This window comes from Bos javanicus, chromosome 24 (assembly GCF_032452875.1).
Source record: "Bos javanicus breed banteng chromosome 24, ARS-OSU_banteng_1.0, whole genome shotgun sequence".
In the NCBI taxonomy this organism is placed as follows: domain Eukaryota; kingdom Metazoa; phylum Chordata; class Mammalia; order Artiodactyla; family Bovidae; genus Bos; species Bos javanicus.
In genome coordinates this window covers 12,521,737-12,546,298 of record NC_083891.1, presented here as the reverse complement: position 1 = coordinate 12,546,298, position 24,562 = coordinate 12,521,737, and the positions used below count along the sequence as shown (strand labels likewise).

General features: G+C 44.3%; 1 protein-coding gene and 1 non-coding gene across 5 annotated transcripts; both read left to right on the top strand.

Moving 5' to 3' along the window:
- Positions 1-316: 316 nt before the first annotated feature.
- On the top strand, positions 317-22,610 carry SERPINB8 (serpin family B member 8). 4 transcript variants are annotated; one of them, XM_061399568.1, is made up of 7 exons: positions 317-724; positions 9,584-9,761; positions 13,786-13,923; positions 16,243-16,360; positions 16,952-17,094; positions 18,673-18,825; positions 22,084-22,610. In XM_061399568.1, the coding sequence occupies exons 2-7, from the start codon at positions 9,594-9,596 to the stop codon at positions 22,486-22,488; spliced, it is 1,125 nt and encodes a 374-aa protein (XP_061255552.1). In that variant the 5' UTR covers positions 317-724; positions 9,584-9,593; the 3' UTR covers positions 22,489-22,610. The 4 variants fall into 4 exon arrangements, with proteins under 4 accessions (XP_061255552.1, XP_061255551.1, XP_061255553.1 ...); XM_061399567.1 differs by lacking the exon at positions 317-724 and adding an exon at positions 3,404-6,532; XM_061399569.1 differs by lacking the exons at positions 317-724; positions 9,584-9,761 and adding an exon at positions 15,499-15,584 and having other exon boundaries at positions 13,836-13,923.
- Positions 3,903-3,975, top strand: TRNAK-UUU (transfer RNA lysine (anticodon UUU)). The gene has a single exon. It is a non-coding gene; the product is annotated as a tRNA-Lys (tRNA).
- Positions 22,611-24,562: the final 1,952 nt, after the last annotated feature.

Sequence of the window (24,562 nt, the reverse complement as noted above, 5' to 3'; positions counted from 1 at the left end):
CAGTTGTGTCTGTCTCTTTGTGACCCCATGGACTGCAGTCCACCAGGCTCCTCCATGGGATTTCCCAGGCAAGAATACTGGGGTGAATTGTCATTTCTTTCTCCAGGGGATCTTCCCAACCAAGGGATCGAACCCCACAACTCATGTCTCCTGCATTGGCAGGTAAGTTCTTTATACCACTTAGCTCCACCTGCGGAGCCCTCTAAATAAGCTAAGGAAAAGTGAAAGTGAAGTGCTCAGTCCTGTCCCTGACTCTTTGCGACCCCATGGACTGTAGCCTACAGACTCCACCTGCCATGGGATTTTCCAGCCAAGAATACTGGTATGGGTTGCCATTTCCTTCTCCAGATCTTCCCAACCCAGGGATTGAAGCCGGGTCTCCGGCATTGTAGGCAGACGCTTTACCATCTGAGCCACCAGGGAAGTCCTAAGACTATGGCAAGTTAACCCAGGAAAGCAAACCCATTCCCTAACGGGCGAGGCCTTCTGCAAACACCCTCGGAGGACCAGGCCCTAGCCTCCACCACCAATCCGTCTGCTCTCTCGGGCCGGGGAAGGGAGATACGCGCGAGGCTCAGCCTCCGCCCACGGTCCAGCCGCTGCACAGGCCGGGCCATCTCCCGGAGTTCTGAGTCACTGCCGGAAGCCTGGCCCCAACTTAAAGCGGACGTGAAGCATCCACCGAGCTGGAAGAGCCGCAGCCGCCGCAGCAGGAATCTCCCAGGTACCCGGTCTCCGGGGGCTCCCGAGCCCTCCGGGTACCCAGGCGGCTGCCTCTAGCCTGGGGACGTTGTAGTTGTAGGGACGGCGGGAGGCCGGAGGCAACGCGGGTCAGAGCAGGGAGGTGGAGAGGACCAGGGGAAGGCCTGCGTGGGTATCCGGGCAGGAGAGACGCGGGGCCGGGGTCGCCCCGGGCCCCGCCGCACCCGCGGGATCCCGGCCCGCTGGGTTGGGGCCTCAAGGGTGAATCTCCAAGGACGGGACTAGGAGGCCCGAGCTCTGGAGTGCAGACCCGCCCTGGGTCACAGGGTGGTCCCCGCAGTGGGGGCGACACGGGCCTGCTGACTACTGCCCTGCGATTTGCCAGTAGGGAGGGCGCGGCCGGGAGCCCCGCCCGGGCTGCGGTTCCGGGAGGAGGACTGGCGGGAGCCCTGGCGTGGGCGGGGGGTGAAGGGTGAGAGGGGGGAGGGAAGCCTGTAGGCTCTTTAATTACTATACTGAATTTCCATTAGTAGTTTTGTTTTCCAGGGGCAAAAACGGTTAACAGACCATGATTATTATCAATTGTTCTAAAGTCTGTGATACTTCTAACAAGGTTGGGGGCGGAGGGGGAGAGGGGGAGTCGGCGGGGGACGGGGCGGGGGTGCGGAGCGCAGCGGGAGGTCTATGGTGCCCACCGCAGCCTCGCCTGGAAAACTCCAGGTGAGTGAAGCCTCCGGTGAGCTCAGGAAGGTGCCGGGCCTCCAGCTTATTGGGTGTAACCAGCCCCCCTCCCCTCCCCTCCTCCACATTCTTCTATGTGTTCCTCCTCCCCTCTGTCCCTCCCTTCTTTACCTCCTTTCTTTCTGTATTTCTTTTTTTTTTTTTTCCTTAACATCTGTTCATCTGTTCTTATTCATGGGCTCCTCTCTCTGTGTTCTGCTGCGCTTAGTCGCTCAGTTATGTCCGATTCCTTGCGACCCCATGGGGTCTTCTACCCCGCCAGGCTCCTCTGTCCATGGGATTCTCCAGGCAGGAATGCTGGAGGGGTTGCCATGCCCTCCCTCCAGGGGATCTTCCCCACCCAGGCCTCCCATAATGCAGGCGGATTCTTTACCAGCTGAGCTACCAGGGAAGCCCTCTCTCTCACGTGAAACAAACAGCTTCCTCCCGGTCTCCCCATCCTCAGCAGTCACAGTGTGGATTGCACACTCCCCGGATACCCCCAGCTCCCTGGTTCCTGCTCCCACTAACTCTGCTGAGGGATTTGAGGTCTGAACTGCCACCCCTCACCGCTCCCCGGTCCAGCCTGGGGTGCTGCCTTCCTCTCCTCCTCCATCCTCCCCACTTGCCTGGTCCCTTACTCATGTCCAGTTCTCCCAAGACATCAGGATTGCTGGGTCCTAGTCTCTTGGCTTTTCCTCTCACTACCTGTGAAAATGGGAAATTCCCCAGAACAAAGTAGATTTTTTTTTCGTCTTAGGCCTCCACCTGTACGTTCTAATTCCATCCATTTACCTACAGGTTCCTGGAATGTGGATGCAGACTAAGGGCTGTCAATCTCTTGCTCTAGAGCCTCCTATCCTCTTAAGTCCCCTCCCTGTGTTCACAAACAACCCTGGGCAGTCTTTGTTACTGGAGCCCTTGAAATGGTATGTTCCACTCATCCCAAACAGAATGTAGCACCTTCCCCATTCCAAGCTGACTCATATAACTTCCTGTGGTTGGTGTCCCACCCTTTGGACGGATTAGCTAAGAGCCTCTGCCTGGGACTCTGTCCTCCTCCTTATCCTCAGGTGATCAACCCCCGAGCCTGGCAGTTCCATCCTCCACTCTCTAGTGCAGACATTTTCTCTGTGTTGGGGAGTCGCTAGTCAGTAGCAAGGGTCCCCAGTTTTGTTTTTTAACACCAAACCATGAGCCACAATCTTTTTCTAAAACTCATATAAAGTCTTTGTTTGAAAACTGCCTGGCTTCCTAGATCATAGCTCAAGTCCCAAACTCTCAACCTGGTGTATGGGGTGCCCCCTTCCTGTCTCAGGCACTGTGCCTCAGGTAGGAAGCAGCACTCACCTGCTCCCTGGGCCCCACGTGGACCATGCGCTTCCTGTCCATTCTGTGCACCTGCTGGCCCTGACACTCACTCCCTTCCAGAGCTCCTGCCAGTCTTTGAGAACCAACTTACTGCTCCCCTTCTCCTGGGCTTCTGAAGAGATTTCTTCCTGCTTTACTGTTGGCTTCCTTAGCGCTTTGTTGTTTATCCTGGTACAGAGTACAGGCCAGCTTGAAACCAGGCATTTATGCGTGTGTATCTCCCCAAGGATGGGAGCTCCCAGTTGTTGCAGAAACCAGTACTCGAGAAACCAAGCACCACACTCGGAGAGTTGGAGAACTCAGATTTATTATGCAGGTGGACCCAGAGGAGTTAACACTCCAAGCTCTGAGCCCAAAGGGATTACAGAGTTTTTATAGACAGACTATAGTGGGCAACCGGAGGAGGCAATGGCACCCCACTCCAGTACTCTTGCCTGGAAAATCTCATGGACGGAGGAGGCTGGTAGGCTGCAGTCCATGGGGTCGCTAAGAGTCGGACATGACTGAGCGACTTCCCTTTTCACTTTTCACTTTCATGCCTTGGAGAAGGAAATGGCAACCCACTCCAGTGTTCTTGCCTCGAGAATCCCAGGGACGGGGAGCCTGGTGGGCTGCCGTCTATGGGGTCGCACAGAGTCAGACACGACTGACGTGACTTAGCAGCAGCAGCAGAGTGGGCAACACTAGCTGTTAATAGGCTGGTTTTAACTAAGGGGTTACGTGTGAGCGGGAACAGCAGTCAAGATAGGGAAGGGAATGCCTGACCTTTACACGGACAGGCATTTAATCATGCAAGTTTGCAGAAGCGGGACAGCTGAAAAGAGCAGGACGAGGATGAGTGAGATAAGCTCCAGTTCTTAGTATTGTAAGTCCCCACTTTCTGAGACTACGTGACCTGCGTGATCCAGACTTTGCAAGGAGTAAGCTGAGTTACAGAGACAGAAGGAGCAGGAGGTTACATAAAATTTTAACTTTTCCTCTTCACAGTCAGGAATTATGGCCTTTGTTTTTTGTTTTTTAATCCTCCAAAATCTTATAAGGAAAGTTCGACATAAACGCTCTTTGGACAAATTCACTTTTGGATGTATGTATGGGTTGGATGTATGTATGCCTGGATAGCTCAGTTGGTAGAGCATCAGACTTTTAATCTGAGGGGCCAGGGTTCATGACCCTGTTTGGGCATCTCTGTTTTTTGTGACCTTGTGGCACAATGGTAGCGCCTCTGACTCCAGAATTTTGGGCTTCCCTGGTGGCTCATATGGTAAAGAATCTGTCTGCAATGCCAGAGACCCAGGTTCGATCCCTGGGTGAGGAAGATCCCCTGGAGAAGGGAAAGGCTACGCACTCTAGCATTCTGGCCTGGAGAATTCCAGGGACTGTATAGTCCATGGGGTCCCAAGGAATTGGACACGACTGAGCAACTTTCACTTCACTTCACTTCATGGGTTGGAGGTGAGGGGTAGAGCAGGGACGTGACAGGTATTCTGTCCCAGGAGGAAATGATGCTGAATACAGTCAGTCCTCTACTCTATCAGAGGTTCTGCTTCCGCAGAACCCACAAGAAACTGCAAATGTTTGAAAAAAAAATTCCAGGAAGTTCTCAAAAGCAAAACTTGAAATTGCACCCTCTGGCAACTATTTACATAGCATTTTACATTGTGTGAGGGATTATAAATAATCTAGAGATGATTTAAAGTAGACAAGAGAATATGTGTAGTTTATATGCAAATACTACACCATTTTATAGAAGGGACTTAAGTGTCTTTGGATTTTGGTATCCAGGGGGCTTGTGGAACCAACCCCTCATGGATACTGAGAGATATCTCCTTGGAAGCAGAAGGCTTGCTTTTATGACTGAATCTGCTAGTTTCTTCTGAGACCTGAGGACAGTATTTTAATTGTCCTGACATTGTTCACCTGTAAAAGGAAAACAAGTTTAATGCCAATCCATTTTTATTGGCTGGAAGTAAAATCTTTTCACTGGTGTGAGCTGGGACGCATCTGAGAGGTGCACTTGCGTGTGTGTGCAAGGGTGTTTCAGTGCTTGGGGGACATGATGATGGAAAATACTCAGCCGCAGACTAGCACCCCGATGTTGAAAAGGAACGGAGGTAAGGAGATGAGATGGAGAAAGGGGAAATGTGGAAGAAACCTGAAATTAGACATTTACAATTAAGAGCAGTTAAAATGTAAAGAGGAAATTAATGTGATACTCCAGTTCATTCCTTCGCCTGTGCAGATTGGACAACTACACACTCACAGACACACACAGACGCGTGCGCAGACTCACTCACCAGCATAAGCTTATGCCAGCCTCACCCTGGCTCCTGTGACACAAAGAATGCTGCTCACCTTCCAGTTCTACAAGGATCAGGTGTTGAGCTGCTGCAGTCACTGGCTGACAGTGTACCCTGAACAGAATTCAGAATGAAAAACAATAAGCCACTCTGTACTTTGGGAAAACAGGCTCCTTAGAGATTTCACTGGAAAAAAATTAATAAGCCGAGATTCTTGCATCTTCCCCTACATCACAAAGCGCTAAAAGTACTAAGTGCTCTCTGGTCCTCGTGACTAGCAGTGACCTTTTACTGAGCTGAACGGCTGACCGCAGGCATTCTGTAGCCCAAATCGTGCTTTTCTGCCTGCCCCCTCGGAGCTATGTCAGAGAGCCTATCTCCCTTACTATAGTTTACCTTAGTAAGATCCTGAGTAAAACTTAACTCACAACTTAAAGTCATGTTGTGCATTTTTCTGTTTCAGTCCACAGTCCAAAGCTTCTATGCTCCTGTAAAATCCAATCCAAATTTATTCCTGTCTTTCATCTCCAGGTACCCAATTCTCTCCTTCTTTGAATCTCTTTGCTGCCACTTTCTGATAGGTGCAGTGCTATTAGGTTTCAGTATCCCTCTTGGCTTCCCTGGTGGGTCAGCCGGTAAAGAGTCTGCCTGCAAAGCGGGAGACACCGGTTCTATTCCTGGGTCGGGAAGATCCACTGGAGAAGGGAATGGCTACCCTCTCCAGTATTCTTGTCTGGAGAATTCCATGGACAGAGGAGCCTGGTGGGTACAGTCCATGGGATCACAAAGAGTCTGACATGACTGAGTGAATAACAGTTTCCTGGCTCCTAGGTTTTTATTTTCTGACCAGAAGTGGCAAGGAGGCAGGCTGGGTCCTGCTCTGTGGTGGGACTTGCCCACTGCAGGTACATCAGCCTTCCAACTCCTGCAGCCCTCGTGTTGGAACCTAGCAGCTGAAGTCCCTGGAGAGACTTACTGAAGTGAGGGCTCAAAAAAAACAACATTTTGTCCCTCTATTAAGTATTAACTATAGAGCACTGTTGTATTTTCTTGGATGACGTTTTAATACTTTTTTCCCGCCAAACTTTAAGTAATCTGTACTGGATGGGACTGTTTTATACTTAGGGTGAATGTCACACTTTTTTTTTTTCCTACCATGCTTTTGTTTCTTTTAAGCCAAAGACATCTTCTTTTGAAACAATTTCTTAGCAGCTTCAAAGGAACCATTCAACAGCGAGGAGGCTCTGGTTGAAATGTTGCCCTTTCCCCCACCCCCTTCACTTGCCGCTTCTGTCTGACCCCCTCCAAAGCTTAATGAGATTCACTTTCGAGACGGTTTCAGGAAGCCCGGTCAGTCCACCGGGAGACTGAAAGATGAAGGACCAGAGGGTGACCCATCTGCTTATAAAAATGCACAAAGGCGTGATGACCCATATCTCTAGGTAGAGCTTCCAGTACTTTTGGTTTTGCTTGTTTGCTAGTTTTTCAAACTGGAACAGATTGTTCTTGTGTCACTTTACAATTTTTGAGTTAAAAAGATACATATACATTTTTTAAAAGGATCACATAATAGAAAAGATGAGCTTATAGGATCATGGGATTATGGATGATGATTTGTCCTTTTATTTTCCAAAATGCTCTCAACTGTAAGAGTAAAGAGACTCAGGGAAACTGAGATGAGTTGATGAGTTTTAGTAATTTACTGACTAGGAGCCAAGGTTTCGAGAAGGTTTAATAGAAATAAATAAAAGGTTTATAATTTTTTCCTAAAATTATACTAATCAGTTGCAAAAACTTCTCGCAACTAGCAGCAAGGTGGCTGCTGACGTTTTTCTCGCCCTGTGCCATGGAGACCATCTTCCTTGATGATTGTATTTTAAAGGGCTGGCTTCTAGGGGCTTGAGAAAGAGTGTCTAGGGTTGTAAAATAAGAAAGAGACTTTTCAAAATGTTTAGCTGCCAAGAAGCAGAGAAAAAACTTATGATGACCAAAGGAAAGGGAGGCCAGGGATCAGAGTTGGGAAGAATCTTGTCTGTAGTTTAGTTAAGCTGGGGGAGGGTCAAGGCTGGATCCGTAATGAGTTCCTGATTCAAACTGCTGGGCTTCATATTCTATCTACATTCCCAGGGGGCCCCTTTCACAGTTCTTAGTCCAATTTCAACACCACCAGTGGAAAACTGTTTTTTCTTTTCTTTTTTTTTTTTTTTTTGAGTCCTTCTGATTTAAAGTGCATTTTGTGTTTTTCCAGGAACCTGCATTTTAGGGCAGGCTGTCCCACACAAACCCTCCAATACCATTGAAATACATCTAGCTGTTTTCTTTTTCTTTTTAAAAAAAATTTGATTGAACCCCACACCATGTGGAAACTTAGGTCTGAGACCAGGGACCAAACCCATACCCCTTGCACTGGAAGATGGAATCTTAACCACTGGACCACAAGGGAAGTCTGTTTCTGGCTGTTTTCATGTGAGATAATATGGGATTGAGATTAGGATGGGGGGGAGGAGGCCTTTTTAAAGCCCATGAACTGAGCAAGATGATTAACTCAATCCTCTGTGCCTGTGGTTAAAACCAACAGAGAAACAACAATAACAACAGAGTTTGGGGGTTGGTGGGGAAAGGGAAAACATGTTTACAAATAGTTTTAATGAGGGAAAACGTGCAATAATGATGAATGAAAGGAACAGAATGCTACAATTGTAGGGATATTATATATACAACCATGCCAAAGCCTTTGACTGTGTGGACCACAACAAACTCTGAAAAATTCTTAAAGAGATGGGAATACCAGACCACCTGACTTGCTTCCTGAGAAATCTGTATGCAGGTCAGGAAGCAACAGTTAGAACTGGACATGGAACCAACAGATTGGTTCCAAATAGGAGTACGTCAAAGCTGTTTATTGTCACCCTGCTTATTTAACTTATATGCAGAGTACATCATGAGAAATGCTGGGCTGGATGAAGCACAAGCTGGAATCAAGGAGAAATATCAATGACTTCAGAAGATGAAGATGACACCACCCTTATGGCAGAAAGCAAAGAAGAGCTAAAGAGCCTCTTGATGAAAGTTAAAGAGGAGAGTGAAAAAATAGGCTTAAAACTCAACATTCAGAAAACTAAGATCATGGCATCTGGTCCCATCATTTCATGGCAAAAAGATGGGGAAACAGTAACAGACTTTATTTTGGGGGGCTCTGTAGAGCCCATCACTGCAGGTAGTGACTGCAGCCGTGAAATGAAAAGATGCTTGCTCCTTGGAAGAAAAGCTATGACCAACATAGACAGCATATTAAAAAGCAGAGACATTACTTTGCCAACAAAGGTCTGTCTAGTCAAAGCTATGGTTTTTCCAGTAATCATGTATAGATGTGAGAGTTGGACTATAAAGAAAGCTGAGTGTCAAAGAATTGATGCTTTTGAACTGTGGTGTTGGAGAAGACCCTTGAGAGTCTTCTTGGACTGCAAGGAGATCCACCCAGTCCATCCTAAAGGAAATCAGTCCTGAATGTTCATTGGAAGGACTGATGCTAAAGCTGAAACTCTAATACTTTGGCCACCTGTTGCAAAGAACTGATTTATTTGAAAAGACCCTGATGCTGGGAACGATTGAAGGCAGGAGGAGAAGGGGACCACAGAGGATGAGACGGTTAAATGGTATCACTGACTCAATAGACATGAGTTTGAGTAAACTCCAGGAGTTGGTGATGGACAGGAAAGCCTGGCGTGCTGCAGTCCATGGGGTCACAAAGAGTCGGACATGACTGAGTGACTGAACTGAACTATATAGGCAACTATGTAAGAAGATGTGTGTATGTAAATGACATTTTTATTTACAGAAAATTGTTAATAACTCATAGAATGTTGCTTAAAGATTATGCCAGAGACACCAAACTGAGGGAGAATGATCAGTAATAGGGGGTTTATCTTACACTTCTGGAGGTCAGAGGTCCAGAAGAGGTTGGCAGAGCTACTGTTTTTTCTCTTGGGGCTCTAGGGCAGAGTCCAGTTCCTTGCATTTTGCAGCTCCGCGAGGCTGCCTGCATTCTTTAGTTTCTGACCCCACATCATCCTTCCATCCTCATGTCTCCTTCTCTGCTTCTGACCCTCCTGCCTTTTATTTTTTTTTAATGTTGATTTATTTGGCTGTGCCAAGTCTTAATTTTGGCACATGGGATCTTGTTCTCTGACCTGGGATCAAACCTCAACCCCTGCATTGGGCAGACAGCTTAATGGCTAGACCACCAGGGAAGTCCCTTGTGGTCCTCTTATAAGAAGCCTGTGATTACACTGAGCTCACTCGGTGATCCAGGTGACGCTTTCCATTGCAAAATCCTTAATTCAGTCTCACCCACAGGTTTCCGGGATTTGACGCACATGTCTGAGGGTGCAGCTGCTTTGCTGACCACACCCAGTGTCCACAGATGGGGCATGAATGAGCAGGTGACTAGTGGAGTGCGTGGCTGATGTGCCTGTGTTTGGCTTTTGCTACAGACCTCCACCGATGGATGCTCTCTGCGAAGCAAATGGCACCTTTGCCATCAACTTATTAAAAATGTTGGGTGAAGAGGACCACTTGAAAAACGTGTTCTTCTCTCCGCTGAGCCTCTCCTCTGTCCTGACCATGGTCTTAATGGGGGCCAAGGGGAACACGGCGGCCCAGATGTCCCAGGTATGTGGGCTTCCTCTGCTTTCACAGGGCTGCTCTGTTCCTGCCTCACACCTGCTGATGGACGCCAGTGAGGCTGGGAGGGGCACTGGAGTGATGGAAAGAATGCAGACCTGAAAGTGGAAAGAATTGTGTGAGAGACATCTGCTAGTGTTCACGGGAGACACTGAGTGTTGTTTCCTGCATCTTTGATGAGCAAGTTCAGTTCAGTTGCTGGGTCGTGTCTGACTCTTTGCAGCATGCCAGGCCTCCATGGCCATTACCAGCTCCCGGAGTTTACTCAAACTCATGTCCATTGAGTCGGTGGTGCCATCCAACCATCTCATCCTCTGTGGTCCCCTTCTCCTCCTGCCTTCAAACTTTCCCAGCATCAGGGTCTTTTCAAATGAGTCAGTCCTTCCCATTAGGTGGCCAAAGTATTGAAGTTTCTGCTTCAGCATCCAATGAATATTCAGGACTGATTTCCTTTAGGATAGACTGGTTGGATCTCCTTGCACTCCATGGGACTCTAAAGAGTCTTCTCCAGCACCACAGTTCAAAAGCAGCAATTCTTCGGTGCTCAGTTTTCTTTATAGTCCAAATCTCACATATATACAGGACTACTGGAAAAATCATAGCCTTGAATAGACAGACCTTTGTTGGCAAAGTAATGTCTGCTTTTTAGTATGCCATCTAGGTTGGTCATAACTTTTCTTTCAAGGAGCAAGCGTCTGTTAATTTCATGGCTGCAGTCACCATCTGCAGTGATTTTGGAGCCCCCCAAAAACAAAGTCAGCCACTGTTTCCCCATCTATTTGCCATGAAGTGATGGGACCAGATGCCATGATCTTTGTTTTCTGAATGTTGAACTTTAAGCCAACTTTTTCACTCTTTCACTTTCATCAAGAGACTCTTTAGTTCTTCTTCACTTTCTGCCATAAGGGTGGTGTCAACTGCATATGTGAGGTTATTGATATTTCTCCTGGCAGTCTTGATTCCAGCTTGTGCATCTTCCAGCCCGGCATTTCTCATGATGTATTCTGCATATAAGTTAAATAAGTTAAATAAGAGTGACAGTATATAACCTTGACGTACTCCTTTTCCTATTTGGAACCAGTCTGTTGTTCCCTGTCCAGTTCTAACAGTTTCCTCCTGACCTGCATACAGATTTCTCAAGAGGCAGGTCAGGTGGTCTCGTATTCCCATCTCTTTAAGAATTTTCCATAGTTCGTTGTGGTCCACACAGTCAAAGGCTTTGGCATAGTCAATAAAGCAGAAGTGGATGTTTTTCTAGAACGCTCTTGCTTTTTCGATGATCCAGTGGATGTTGGCAATTTGATCTCTGGTTCCTCTGCCTTTTCTAAATCCAGCTTGAACATTTGGAAGTTCAGGGTTCATGTTGAAGCCTGGCTTGGATAATTTTGAACATTACTTTACTACTGTGTGAGAAGAGTACAATTGTGTGGTAGTTTGAGCATTCTTTGGCATTGCCTTTCTTTGTGATTGGAATGAAAACTGACCTTCTCCAGTCCTGTGGCCACTGCTGAGTTCTCCAAATTTGCTGGCCTATTGAGTGCAGCACTTTCACAGCATCATCTTTCAAGATTTGAAATAGCTCAACTGCAATTCCGTCACCTCCACTAGCTTTGTTTGTAGTGGTGCTTTCTAAGGTCCACTTGACTTCACATTCCAGGATGTCTGGCTCTAGGTGAGTGATCATACCATTGTGATTATCTGGGTCATGAAGATCTTTTTTGTACAGTTCTTCTGTGTATTCTTGCCACCTCTTCTTAATGTCTTCTGCTTCTGTTAGGTCCATACCATTTCTGTCCTTTATCGAGCCCATCTTTGCATGAAATGTTCCCTTGATATCTCTACTTTTCTTGAAGAGATCTCTATTCTTTCCCATTCTATTGTTTTCCTCTCTTTCTTTGCATTGATCACTGAGGAAGGCTTTCTTATCTCTTCTTGCTATTCTTTGGAACTCTGCATTCAAATGGGTATATCTTTCCTTTTCTCCTTTGCTTTTTGCTTGTCTTCTTTTCACAGCTATTTGTCAGGCCTCCTAAGACAGCCATTTTGCTTTTATCCATTTCTTTTTCATGGGGATAGTCTTCATTCCTATCTCCTATACAATGTCCCTAACCTCTGTCCATAGTTCATCAGGCACTTGGTCTATCAGATATAATCCCTTGCATCTATTTCTCACTTCCACTGTATAATCATAAGGGATCTGATATAGGTCATACCTGAATGGTCTAGTGGTTTTCGCTACTTTCTTCAATTTAAATCTGAATTTGACAATAAAGAGTTCATGATCTGAGCCACAGTCAGCTCCTGGTCTTGTTTTTGTTGACTGTATAGAGCTTCTCCACCTTTGGCTCCAAAGAACATAATCAATCTGATTTGGGTGTTGAGCATCTGGTGATGTCCATGTGTAGAGTCTTCTCTTGTGTTGTTGGAAGAGGGTGTTTGCTATGTTTCCCTTGATGAGCCAGGGAAACTACAATTCTGTTCCACAAAAAAGCCAAGAATTCCAACTTTGTTCTATTTTAAACTTTTGCTAATGTCATATCTCAAATGGAAATGCTACTATGGAAATGAATTTTTTGTTTAATGTGTGTTTCTAGTATAATGTTACGCATAAGTGGAAAAAGTGCAACACAAATGGGGACTTATATCTTCTGGAATTTTTAGGATATAATATATATATATATATATATATATATACAGAAAGAGCTCAGCCATATATATATATATATGTATATATAATATGTATATATAATCAATCAATCAATATATAATCTGGTTGACCTGACATGGTTTATATATGACTTTAGCTACCAATAAAGTGGGCTTTCTATGTGGCTCACTGGGTAAAGAATCAGCCTGCCAATGCAGGAGATGTAGGAGAGTGGGTTCAATCCCTGGCTCAGGAAGATCCCCTGGAGAAGGAAATGGCAACCCACTCCAATATTCTTGCCTTGGGAATCACATGGACAAGGGGGCCTGGTGGGCTACAGTCTATGGGGTTGCAAAGAGTCAGACACGACTGAAGTGACTGAGCACACGCGCATGCACCAGGGAGGTAGTGGCTATTGCTTTAGGGAGGTAAACTCCGTGGTGAAAGGGTCCCAGAAAACTGTCATATACGCATCATGTTCCCCGAATATCAGGGTGCAGGGACCCTCCTCAGAATCCTTCCTCAGCCACAGTTGAGTCCTGGGTGGCTGTTTCTTTCAGCTCCCTGGAGGAGGGAGGCTTTGGGCTGGTGGTGTTGGGAGATAAGGGAACAGACTTAATTCTCACTCCGATTTGACATTTAAATCCCGTCAAGAGTGGAGGACTTCTGTGGAATTCCCAATGAAACATTCCCATGTCTATTTCTGCTCATTCTTGTATCCTAGAGATCATTGCACGACCTGTTTGTTCTATTCAGTCTCCTTCCTGAATGATTATGCCCTGCCTTCCTGGCAGAGATAAACCTGCTAGAGCAGGGCTGTCCACTTGGGGGCGATTCGGCATCCCTGGACAGTTGACAAGGTCTGGACTGTGTTGGTTGTCGTTCCCGAGAGGTGCTGCTGACATCTAGTGGACAGAGACCAGAAATGCAGCTAAATATTCTAGTGTGCGCAGGACAGCCTCACAGCAAAGTGGTGGTGGTGGTTTAGTTGCTAAGTCGGGTCCAACTCTTGAGACCCCATGGACTGTAGCCCACCTTGGGATTTCTGTCCATGGGATTTCCCAGGCAAGAATATTGGAGTGGGTTGCCATTTCCTCCTCCAGGGGATCTTCCCAACCCGGGGATCAAACCCACCTCTCCTATGTCTTCTGCATTAGCAGGAGGATTCTTTACTGCTGAGCCCCCAGGTTTGTGGCCCCAAAAGTCTATATTTCCAGGTTGAGAAACTCTGTGCTAGATGGTCAAACCAAACTCCTTTTAAAATAGGATCCTTTGTTATTTTCAGTGCAGAAATTTGCTTGGGAAGAGCTCTTTGAGGGAGAAAATGGCATGTTAAAAGTTAGTGTTCTTGTCTTCTATCACCAGGCACTTTGTCTGAATGAAAGTGGAGATGTCCATCGAGGTTTCCAGTCACTCCTCAGGGAAGTCAGCACGTCCGGCCCAAAGTGCCTGCTCAGAACTGCCAACAGACTCTTTGGGGAAAAGACATGTGATTTCCTGCCAGTAAGTAGTGCTTGCACATCGATAAAAAAAGACACTGAAAATAAAACAGAATTATGGAAGAGCAGAAATAAAGTATAGTTGTGCTGCCTTAAAAATATGCTTAGAATTATACTTCTGTATTTGAGAATTTTGTGATTGCTTCTGAACTGTATCCTTTAAAAAAAATGACTGTTTCTGATATATCATACTCCCAGATGTCAATTTCAATTTGTCCATCTTCCTGCAACCCACACCTGCCTTTCCCCCACCCACATCTCAATGACCACAACCCCTAACCCTTGTCTCATCTTTACTGGGCACTTTCTGTGGAGCTGACCATGCAAAGTCTTTTAAATTTGTCCCCTCTCCTGAATCACCATCGTCATTCCCTGTGTCCAGGCTCTCACTCCTTCTACACTGTTAGTTTAATTGTTTTCTAAATGATCTCTCCAAGTGCAGCCTGGTCCTTGCACACCACTGATAGAATTCAATTCCATTCAGTCGCTCAGTTGTGTCCGGCTCTTTGTGACCCCATGGACTGCAGCACGCCAGGTCTCCCTGTCCATCACCAGCTCCCGGAGTTTACTCAAACTCATGTCCATTGAGTCAGTGATGCCCTCCAACCATCTCACTCACTGTTGTCCCCTTCTCCTCCCACCTTCAATCTTTCCCAGCATCAGGGTCTTCTCAAATTAGTCAGTTCTTCACATCAGATAGCCAAAGTATTGGAGTTTCAACTTCAGCATCAGTCCTTCCAACAAATATTCAGGACTGATTTCCTTTAGGATTGGATCTCCTTGCTGTCCAAGGGACTCTCAAGGGTCTTCTCCAACACCAGAGTTCAAAAGCATCAATTCTTCAGTGCTCAGCTTTCTTTATAGTCCAACTCTCACATCCATAACATGACTACTGGAAAAACTATAGCTTTGACTAGATGGACTTTTGTTGGTAAATGATAGAAAAGTCTTTCTAAAATTAAAATCTGTCACTTAAAAATAAGATTTTGAATCTGAGTATTTCCTATTTACTGCAGTGTATAATTCCAAAGGTCTCTAGTCCATTATTCAATAAGTGAGATCCAAAAAACTGTGCTCTACAGTAAACAGAGAGATGTTATTTTAAGATTAATGAAATGATCAGGGTAAGTCTGGCCATCTTAGCAGTCAGCAGTTCCAAGGATTATTATGTAAGACTCAAATATAACCTTGTCCTGGCTGCTGTTGGGTGCTACCCAGTGCAAACTGCCTGCTCTGGGGTTCAGTAGCCTTGGACATGATTCTGAGTCCTTCAGCTAGTTAGGTTTTCTAGGATAAGTACCCACTCCAGTGTTCTTGCTTGGAGAATCCCAGGGACGGGGGAGCCTGGTGGGCCACCGTCTATGGGGTCGCACAGAGTCGGACACGACTGAAGCGACTTAGCCCCAGCAGGAAAAGTACTTGTGATTCCAGGAAATCCTGGTTTATGGATGATCATTTTTGAATATCAGCCAGATTTTTGAATATTGTAATTGAGGAATATTGAGGACACAGAGGATCGTTCTCCACTTTTCATGGTCGCTTGGGTTCTTCTTCTCTCTGCATCTTCTTTCCTCCGTAGAAACTAACATGTTTGAGGACAGGAGATGGGCGGAGGATGGGAGCCAATTGCCAGGCACATTATATCAGAAAACAAGTTTTTGTGAGGTGAGTTACCTGTGGATTTTAATGTGTTGCATGTAATGCCCTTCCTGATTTGACCCCAACTTACAGTTCATGGCTTATCCCTTGCTACTTTTTTCCCTAATTCCCTACACACACACACACACACACACACACACACACACACACAATGATTCCATTCCTGGAAGACCCGGAAGATTTTTTGATAGTCTAGTTCAAGCCTTCCAATCATTCCATAAAGATGTTTTGGACACTCTGGTCTGTTCTGATCATACAGAAATGAGTAAAACATGGTTAGACCACATAGTGGAGGAGATAAAAATCAAACAGAAGGTCAACGTGGAGTTTAAGTGTTTGACAGGAAAGTTCGCAGGCTGTTTTGTGCATAGCTGCCGCTGTCCATATTCTCAAAACATCTTGAAACTCTCTGTGTATATACATTTCTCCTCCGCAGACTGTGAGCCACCTCAGGTCCAAAGTCCTGTCTTTACCCTGGCGTCCCGCACCTGGCACGGTGCCAGTGGTCTGTACATTTTGATTAATTGCACTAATGAGTTTTAAAGTACAGAGTGCCCTGTACAAGCATTTATGCCAGAAACGTGTTAAGAAAAAAAATGTTTTCACACTTTTAGGAAATTTTGCCAGGTAGAATATGGCCACACTTGGTATTCTGCATTTGTAGGCTTTTAAAGAATCCTGCCAGAAGTTCTATCAGGCTGACCTGGAGGAGCTGTCCTTTGCTGAAGACACTGAAGAATGCAGGAAACACATAAATGACTGGGTGATGGAGAAGACGGACGGTGAGCGGTTTTCATTTTGGGAGAGGTGGTGTTATAAGGGAGACAGAGCCAAGACCGCCCGGATGTGACCTCCTCGGTGTGACCACTCTGACGCTGTTTCCAGTAGCCTGTGTGTATGTTTGCTGGGTTTTGAAGCAGGTAATGCCATTCTGACATGGACTGCAGCCTGCCAGGCTCCTCTGTCCGTGGGATTCTCCAGGCAAGCATACTGGTGCGAGTAACCATTCCCCTTCTCCAGGGGAATCTTCCCAACCCAGGAATTGAACCCGGATCTCCTGCATTGCAGGCAGATTCTTCATTGTCTGAGCCATCAGGGAAGCCCCAATGCCAATCTGATATTTTTCTTGGGCTTACGGTGTGGTGATTTCTGAAAAATGCTTAAACCTAGTGTTAGTCTCTGCTTCAAGATTATTGTTTAAAGACAAATACTAGACTGCATGTGTGCCCCGCATGAAACACCATCCCCCTGAGTCCTCAGGCAGCCAGAACGGCAGAATTCCAGCCATTTTTCAATATCGAGAGAGAGAACTTCTGTAAAAGAAAGGTTTATTCTCCCCCAATAGCAGTAACTGTATCTTATATTCTTTACAGGTAAGATATCAGAGATACTGGGGGCTGGCACGGTCAGTCCTCTGACTAAGCTGGTCCTGGTGAATGCCATCTATTTCAAAGGCAAGTGGAATGAGCAGTTTGACAGAAAGCACACAAGGGGAATGCCCTTTAAGACTAACCAGGTAGGAAAACATTTTGCAGACATATTGCTACTTTCTAAAGACTGTGAAGGAATGGAAAAATAATTTATTTTACACTGTCTTGATTCTTAATTTATTTCTGAATAAATTTCATGTCCCCTGTATATCTCTTATTGGAATGGGAAAGAGAAATACCAAAATAATTGTTATATTGATCTTTTTGTTTTTGGATCCTTGGTCAAGTCGATCTGTGTCTGGTCATATTATTTGGATTGAAAGAAAATTTCTTCTAAGCTTTGGAGTTATGTTTGTATTATTTGATCACTGAGTGTATTTAGACTTTTTCTCGCAATTGTCAATGACAACTATGACTATTTATTACCTTAGAATTCATGGCTGTACAATTTGGAATACAAGAAAAAAAGTGTTAGCAAATGTTCAGGACAGCTTTGTTTTTATTTATTTTTGGATCTTTTTTTAAAAAATAAAATGTTTACATATTTAAGGTGTATAAGAAGAGGATTTGAGATACACAGTGAAATGATTACTGCAGTGAAGCTAATTAAGATATCTTTTGCTCACATAGTTACCATATATTTTCTCGATGACAGCACCTGAAATCTACCCTCTTAGCAAATGTCCAGCATTCCATATTATTATATTATTAATCCACACTATTATTAACCATAGTCATCATGCTATGTGTTTGATTTTTAGACTTCTATACCTAACTTTATAAAAAACTTTTCTCCTTTCACTTTTGAATATGATAATGGCTGAGGTCAATAACTCTCAGCTTGGAATTTGACCTCTATCCACTTGATAATAGCATATTGCACAAAAATTTACATTCCCAGAATACATTTGTTGCAGTCTTTAAAAATGGTGGACTCTGGACATCTCATCAAGGTTTTCCCTCCAAGAAAAGCAAGGCCATAGCGCCAATTATATAATTGAGCAACTTTTCAGAGTAAAAGTGTAACTCTCTCTGGTCTATATACCTTTTCTAAATAAATCTTCCAGGGCAAAGATTTGAATATTAGTTCATTTTCTTCTTAACTTCGAGAAATAATTTTTTAATTAAAAGGTCCCTGTGAGTGCTACTCTACTTATCTTTTAAAAAGAGAAAAAAGCACAATTTCTTCTGAGGATAATATAGAGAGTTTTATGTCTCTATTCATCAATTTTTTCCTCTCCCACGTGGTAGTACTTGATCCGCTGGGACAATGGAATGTTATTACTCAACGCTAGTATGTACTAATGAAGATTTTGCATCAATCAGCATAAATGCACAGAAACAATAATTATATGTACCTATATGTTATGTTCCGTGGGCTTCCCTGGTAGCTCAGTGGTAAAGAATCTGCCTGCAATGCAGGAGACATGGGACCGACCTCTGGGTCAGGAATATCTCTTGGAGAAGGAAATGGCAACCCATTCCATTGTCTTGCCTGAAGAATCCCATGGCAGAGGAGCCTGGTGGCTACAGTCTATGGTGTCACAAAGAGTCAGACGTGACTTAGTGACTGAACGACAAGGGTTCTGTGAATTAGACATACCAGTTCTTAGCACTCTGTGTTATTTTTCAGTGATTTGATTTTAGTTTCATGTTTTTATCAGGAGAAGAAGACAGTACAGATGATGTTCAAGCAAGCCAAGTTTAAAATGGGGCACGTGGAGGAGGTGCCTGCCCAGGTCCTGGAGCTGCCCTACGTGGGCGCCGAGCTGAGCATGCTCATCCTTCTGCCTGATGAGAACACAGATCTTGCTGTGGTAAGCCCTTGACATGGAGTCTGAGTGTCTATGGATCCAGTCTGCGCATGTTTGTTTGTTTTTTTTAAACTTTTTATTCTGTATTGGGATATAGCTGATTAACAATGCTGTAATAATTTCAGGTGAACAGTGAAGGGACTCAGCCATATATGCATATATATGCATGCATCCATTCTCCCCCAACCTCCCCTCCCATCCAGCTGCCACGTACCATCATGCAGAGTTCCCTGTGCTCTACATTAAGTCCTTGCTGGCTATCCGTTTTAAATGTAGCAGTGTATACATGTCCACCCCACTCTCCCTAACTATGCCTTCCCCCAGTCCTTCCCCATGGCAATCCTAAGTAGCCTGAGCTCATTTTCAAAAGTGCATCCACTGGATTGCATTTGAGGCATTTCCAGTTTAGGGTTGTGCTAAGTGAGTAAGTGAGTGATAGTCGCTCAGTTGTGTCCAACTCTTCGATGGACTGTAGCCTGCCTGGCTCCTCTGTCCGTGAATTCTCCAGGCAAGAATACTGGAGTGGGTTGCCATTTCTTTCTGCAGAGGGTTGTTCTAAGGAGTGCTAAATGAATACCACTGCGTGACTTTTGGCGAACATGTGTGTACATTTCCACTGAGTGTACACCTAGGAGTGGAATTGCTGGAATAAACAAATTCTGATGAAGCCTAGAGGAAGAGAGTTCCAAAAATAAGAACATTATTATTTATTCTGAAGAGAGGGGCTAGTTGCCAGCCCAGTAATTATTGAACAAAAGAACAGGAAAAAGATAAAGATGGCTCTGAGCAGTGTTCCTCAAGCACTTTAATATGTGCATAATAATCTAATGGGATCCTGTTAAAATACAGATTCTGATTTAGGGGGATTATGGCCTGAGATTTTGCATTTCTGACAAGATTCCAAATGATACAGATGCTTTTGGTCATAAACCCAATTTTGAGGAGCAAGAGTCTAAAGTACAGGTGAGGAATTTTTCTCAGACAGGAGGAAAAGGATATTTTCCCATGACAGGAAAAGAGGGTTCAGGTTGGGGGAAAGTAAATTTACAGGATGGGAGGTGCAGGAGCGACAGTGTGCTGGTTATCTGGCTCCTGAGGTGTCAGGGAAGACCTCATTTATAACATTTGCTGATTCCTGTGGTGTAAATACCTGCACCATGGCCAAGTTTAGGCTCCCAAGGGTTTAACAGTTGACTTTTGCAGAAGATGCAAGCTGGCGCCAGCACACCGGCGCACGCCGGCCCACCCCTGTGAGGGGAGGGCCTGCCTGATTTCCTTGGCTTCTCTATGGAATCAGGAACCTCCTGGCATAAGGCAAGGAAGAGATCTGTCATGGCAATTTTAAGAAAATGAGATGCAGACATAGAGAAGAGACCTGTGGACACAGCAGGGGTAGGAGAGGATGGGATGAACTGAGAGAGTAGCATGGAAACATGCATATTTCCACAGGTAAAGTAGGTAGCCACTGGGAATTTGCTCTATGATGCAGGGAGCTCAAACCCCATGCTCTGTGACAACCTACAGGGTTGGGACAGGGTGGGAGGTGGGAGGGAGGTTCAATAGGGAGGGACATATATATATATATATATATATATATATATATACACACACACACGTATGGCTGATTCATGTTGATGAATGGCAGAAACCAGTGCTACATTATGAGGCAATTATCCTCCAGTTAATAATAAACAAATAAAAAATGATAGTTATATAATATGAGGTATTAATTACTGCTATAATGGCAATTATATTTTAATATATAAATGTATGACACTAACATGTACATGTCAAATTTACACAATGTTGTATATCACATATATTTCATTTTTTTCAAAAGCTCCCCACCCCCCAAAAAAAAGAAAATTAGGAAAGTCTAGGAACAGAACTGACATCCAAACATTTGCCACTGGAGAGGAGCTCTCACCTGGACTTCTGCTGGTGGGGGGAAGATGCTCCTCTGTATATTTTCCTTGTTAATAAACAAGAATGAAGGCTGGATCTGGGAGGGTTTGAAGCTGCCCCCAGAACAGGCAGAGGGCAAGCAAGGATGCCAGAAGCAACGGTCCTGTGGGATTTCCCATCCTGCCCTCCTCCTCCAGAATCACGGAGTTCTCCCTTTTTCATTCAGCCGAGTTCTGAGTCATGCTTTTCTCTCTTTGGTCAACAGTTTCTCAAACTCACGATACTGTATTGCGTTTGATGTTGTTCAGTTGCTAAGTCATATATAACTCTTGGAGCCCCATGAACTGCAACATGCCAGGCTTCCCTGTCCTTCATTATCTCCCTCAGTTTGCTAAAACTCATGTCCATTGAGTCAGTGATGCCATCCAACCATCTCATCCTTAATTTTTCCCTGCATTAGGGTCTTTTCAATGAGTCAGCTCTTCCAATCAGGTGGCCAAAGTATTGGAGCTTCCACTTCAGCATCAGTCCTGCCAATGAATATTCAGAGTTAATTTCCTGTAGGATTGACTGGTTTGATCTCCTTGCAGTCCAAGGGACTCTTAAGAGTCTTCTCCAACACCACAGTTCAGAAGTGTCAGTTCTTTGGCACTCAGTCTTCTTAATGGTCCAACTCTCACATCCATACATGACTACTGGAAAAGCCATAGTTTGACTATACGTAGTTTATCGGCAAGGTGATGTCTCTGCTTTTTAAAACACTGTCTAGGTTAGTCATAGCTCTTCTTCCAAGGAGCAAGCGTCTTAATTCCATGATTGTAGTCACTGTCCACATTGATTTTGGAGGCCAGAAAAATGAAATCTGACACTGTTTCCCCATCTATTTGCCATGAAATGATAGGACTGGATGCCATGATCTTAGTTTTTGAATGCTCAGTTTTAAGCCAGCTTTTTCACTCTCCTTTTTCACCTTCATCAAGAGGCTCTTTAGTTCCTCTTCACTTTCTGCCATTAAAGTGGTATCATCTACATAAGTACAATAAATTGGTTATGAGAATTTCCTAAACTAAAAAACCAACGTGACATGAATTTGGTCCAAATAGTTCAAAATAAAACCCCATCTTTGTCTCAGGTGTTTCCTAGCTGTTGCTCTCTTATATCCATAAAACAGGGAAAATACAAGAAATAGAGGGAAAATCTTGGTGTGCTTATAAGAGGAAATATCCTGTAGATTACTGGAGCAGAACTCAGTATCAAGTCACAGGTCGTGAGGGGCAGGGGTTAATGAACCAATAGGTGGGTGGGTACCGGGCTATTGTCGTCTAGCTTTTAAGACTTAACTCTTCATTGTTTCAGGTGGAAAAAGCACTTACATATGAGAAGTTCAGAACCTGGACGAGTCCAGAAAAGCTGACTGAGGAGAAAGTTCAAGTTTTTCTTCCCAGATTAAAGCTGGAGGCAAGTTATGACTTGGAGGCTTTTCTTCGAAGTTTAGGAATGACTGATGCTTTCGAGGAAGCCAAGGCAGACTTTTCCGGAATGTCAGCTAAGAAGAACGTGCCCATGTCCAAGGTTGCACACAAGTGCTTCGTGGAGGTCAATGAGGAGGGCACAGAGGCAGCTGGGGCCACTGCCGTGGTCAGGAACTCCCGGTGCTGTAGAATGGAACCGAAATTTTGTGCAGACCACCCTTTCCTCTTCTTCATCAGGCACCGGGAAACCAACAGCATTTTGTTTTGTGGCAGGTTCTCTTCTCCGTAAGAGGCACAATCGCTTTACTTCTCTCTTCTTGCTTCTACACACTCTGCCTTACTCCAAATTCTGGTTGCCAAATTGATGCGGTGGTTTGAATGCTGAAATAAAGTGTGATTATGGTTAACAGATCTCCCCTTCGTAGAGTTGTTGAGAGGATTTAATGGGTTGATAAAGAACCTGGGGGCTTCCCTGGTGGCTCCGATGGTAAAGAACCCGCCTACAATGCAGGAGACCTGGGTTTGATCCCTGAGTGGGGAAGATCCCCTGGAGGAGGGAATGGGAATCCACTCCATGGACAGAGGAGCCTGGTGGGCTACAGTCTATGGGGTCACAGAGAATCAGACACGGCTATGACTGTCACTTTCACTTTGGAACAATACCTGTTATAGTAGCAAATGATATCATTATTGGACAAGAGTTAATTGCATTTTTATGTGCTTAAGAAACAACAGTGAGAAAATGTAATTACTTTTGCACTAAAAATATAATGTTCTCAGGAATAATGATTAACAAAACCTAAGTAAGACTGTTACACTAAAAATTATAAAGTGCTATTGACAGCCATTAAAGATGACCAAAATAAATGGACATATTTCATGTCAAGAATAGACCTTGAGTTAAAAATTGTCAGTTCTCCTCCACTTGTGCTATAGATGTCATTCTAATCCAAATTCCAGCCATGTTTCTATGGGACTTGACAAGTTTATTTTAAAAGGCATATGAATAAGCAAAAAGGCAAAAAGATATAACACATTCTAAAGAAAAAGATCAAGTTGAAGAGCTCTGGTTCTACTAGGTAGTGAAGCTTATTATAAATTACTGGTAATATACTGTGGTGTTTACTCAGGGATAGACATACCGATTAATGGTACAGAATAAAGAGCCCAGAAGCATACTTAATGCATGTATGAAAATGTGAAATAGAAAAGAACTGGTATTAGAGGTCAATAAGAAAATGACAGCCCAGTACAATGTTCTGTGCAAACTTCCTTATTTAAAAGAAGAAAACGAGACTTCCCTGGTGGTCCTGTAGTTAAGAATCTGCCTTCAAATGCAGAGGATGCAGGTTCGATCCCTGGTAGGGGAACTAAGATCTCACATGCTGTACGGCAGCTAAACCCACCGCGAGTCACACAACTCGAGAGAGCAGCCCAGAATGCAACTAAGAATCGAGGCAGCTAAATTAATTAATTAATTGGGGGAAAAAGAGAAAACAATTATTGACAGAGTAAATACTTAATTAGAAAAGAACAATTTATATCCTTTACAATAAAATATAGCAGAATATCCTTTGACTTTAGGGAAAAAGAAGAATTTCTTCATCAATATATAGAAAAGTAAGACAAACAATGGACAAAATCAACTACATTAAAATACAGGTTAAGTTTAAAAGCCATAAAATTATCAAAATATATGCACAAAACAGGAGATAATAATTTAATGGATTTAACTGCTAGAGGATAAATCTCCAAAACGTGAAATAATTCCATGAAAGAAATGGGAAGAAAAGCAGCAAACGACCCAATAGAAAAGTTGACAAAGACTTGAAATGGAGAACTCACAAAAGAGAAAACAGAAAAGGTCAGTAAACACATGAAAAGATGCTCAATGTCATTCATAAAAGTAAACAAATTAAAATAGACATTAGAGATCAGAGGGAGATGTGACCATGGAGGAAAGGCAGAGAGAGAGTCAATGTTGCTGACTTTTGAAGATGGAGGAAACGGGCCCAGCCAAGTGTGGATGGAGAAGCTGGAAGGCAGGGACATGCATTCTGGCCTGGAGCCCTGAGACAGGGCTGTGGCTCTGCTAGGACCTTGGTTTTAGCCCAGAGACCTGCCCTGAACTTCTGAACAGCACAGCTTTGAGATAGTGAATGTGTGGTGTTTTACCAATAAGTCACTACATTTATCATTCGGAAATGAATACAGCATTCAAGACTGGTTCTTTTCATTGGCAAATGACTGAAACACATTACTGTCTTAGTGAAAAGCAATTTATTATCTGATATCAAGTTTGGAAAAGTGTGTGAGGAATAATCAGAATCTTGGACCCAAGTGCCTTAGGTTCTTTCTTCATC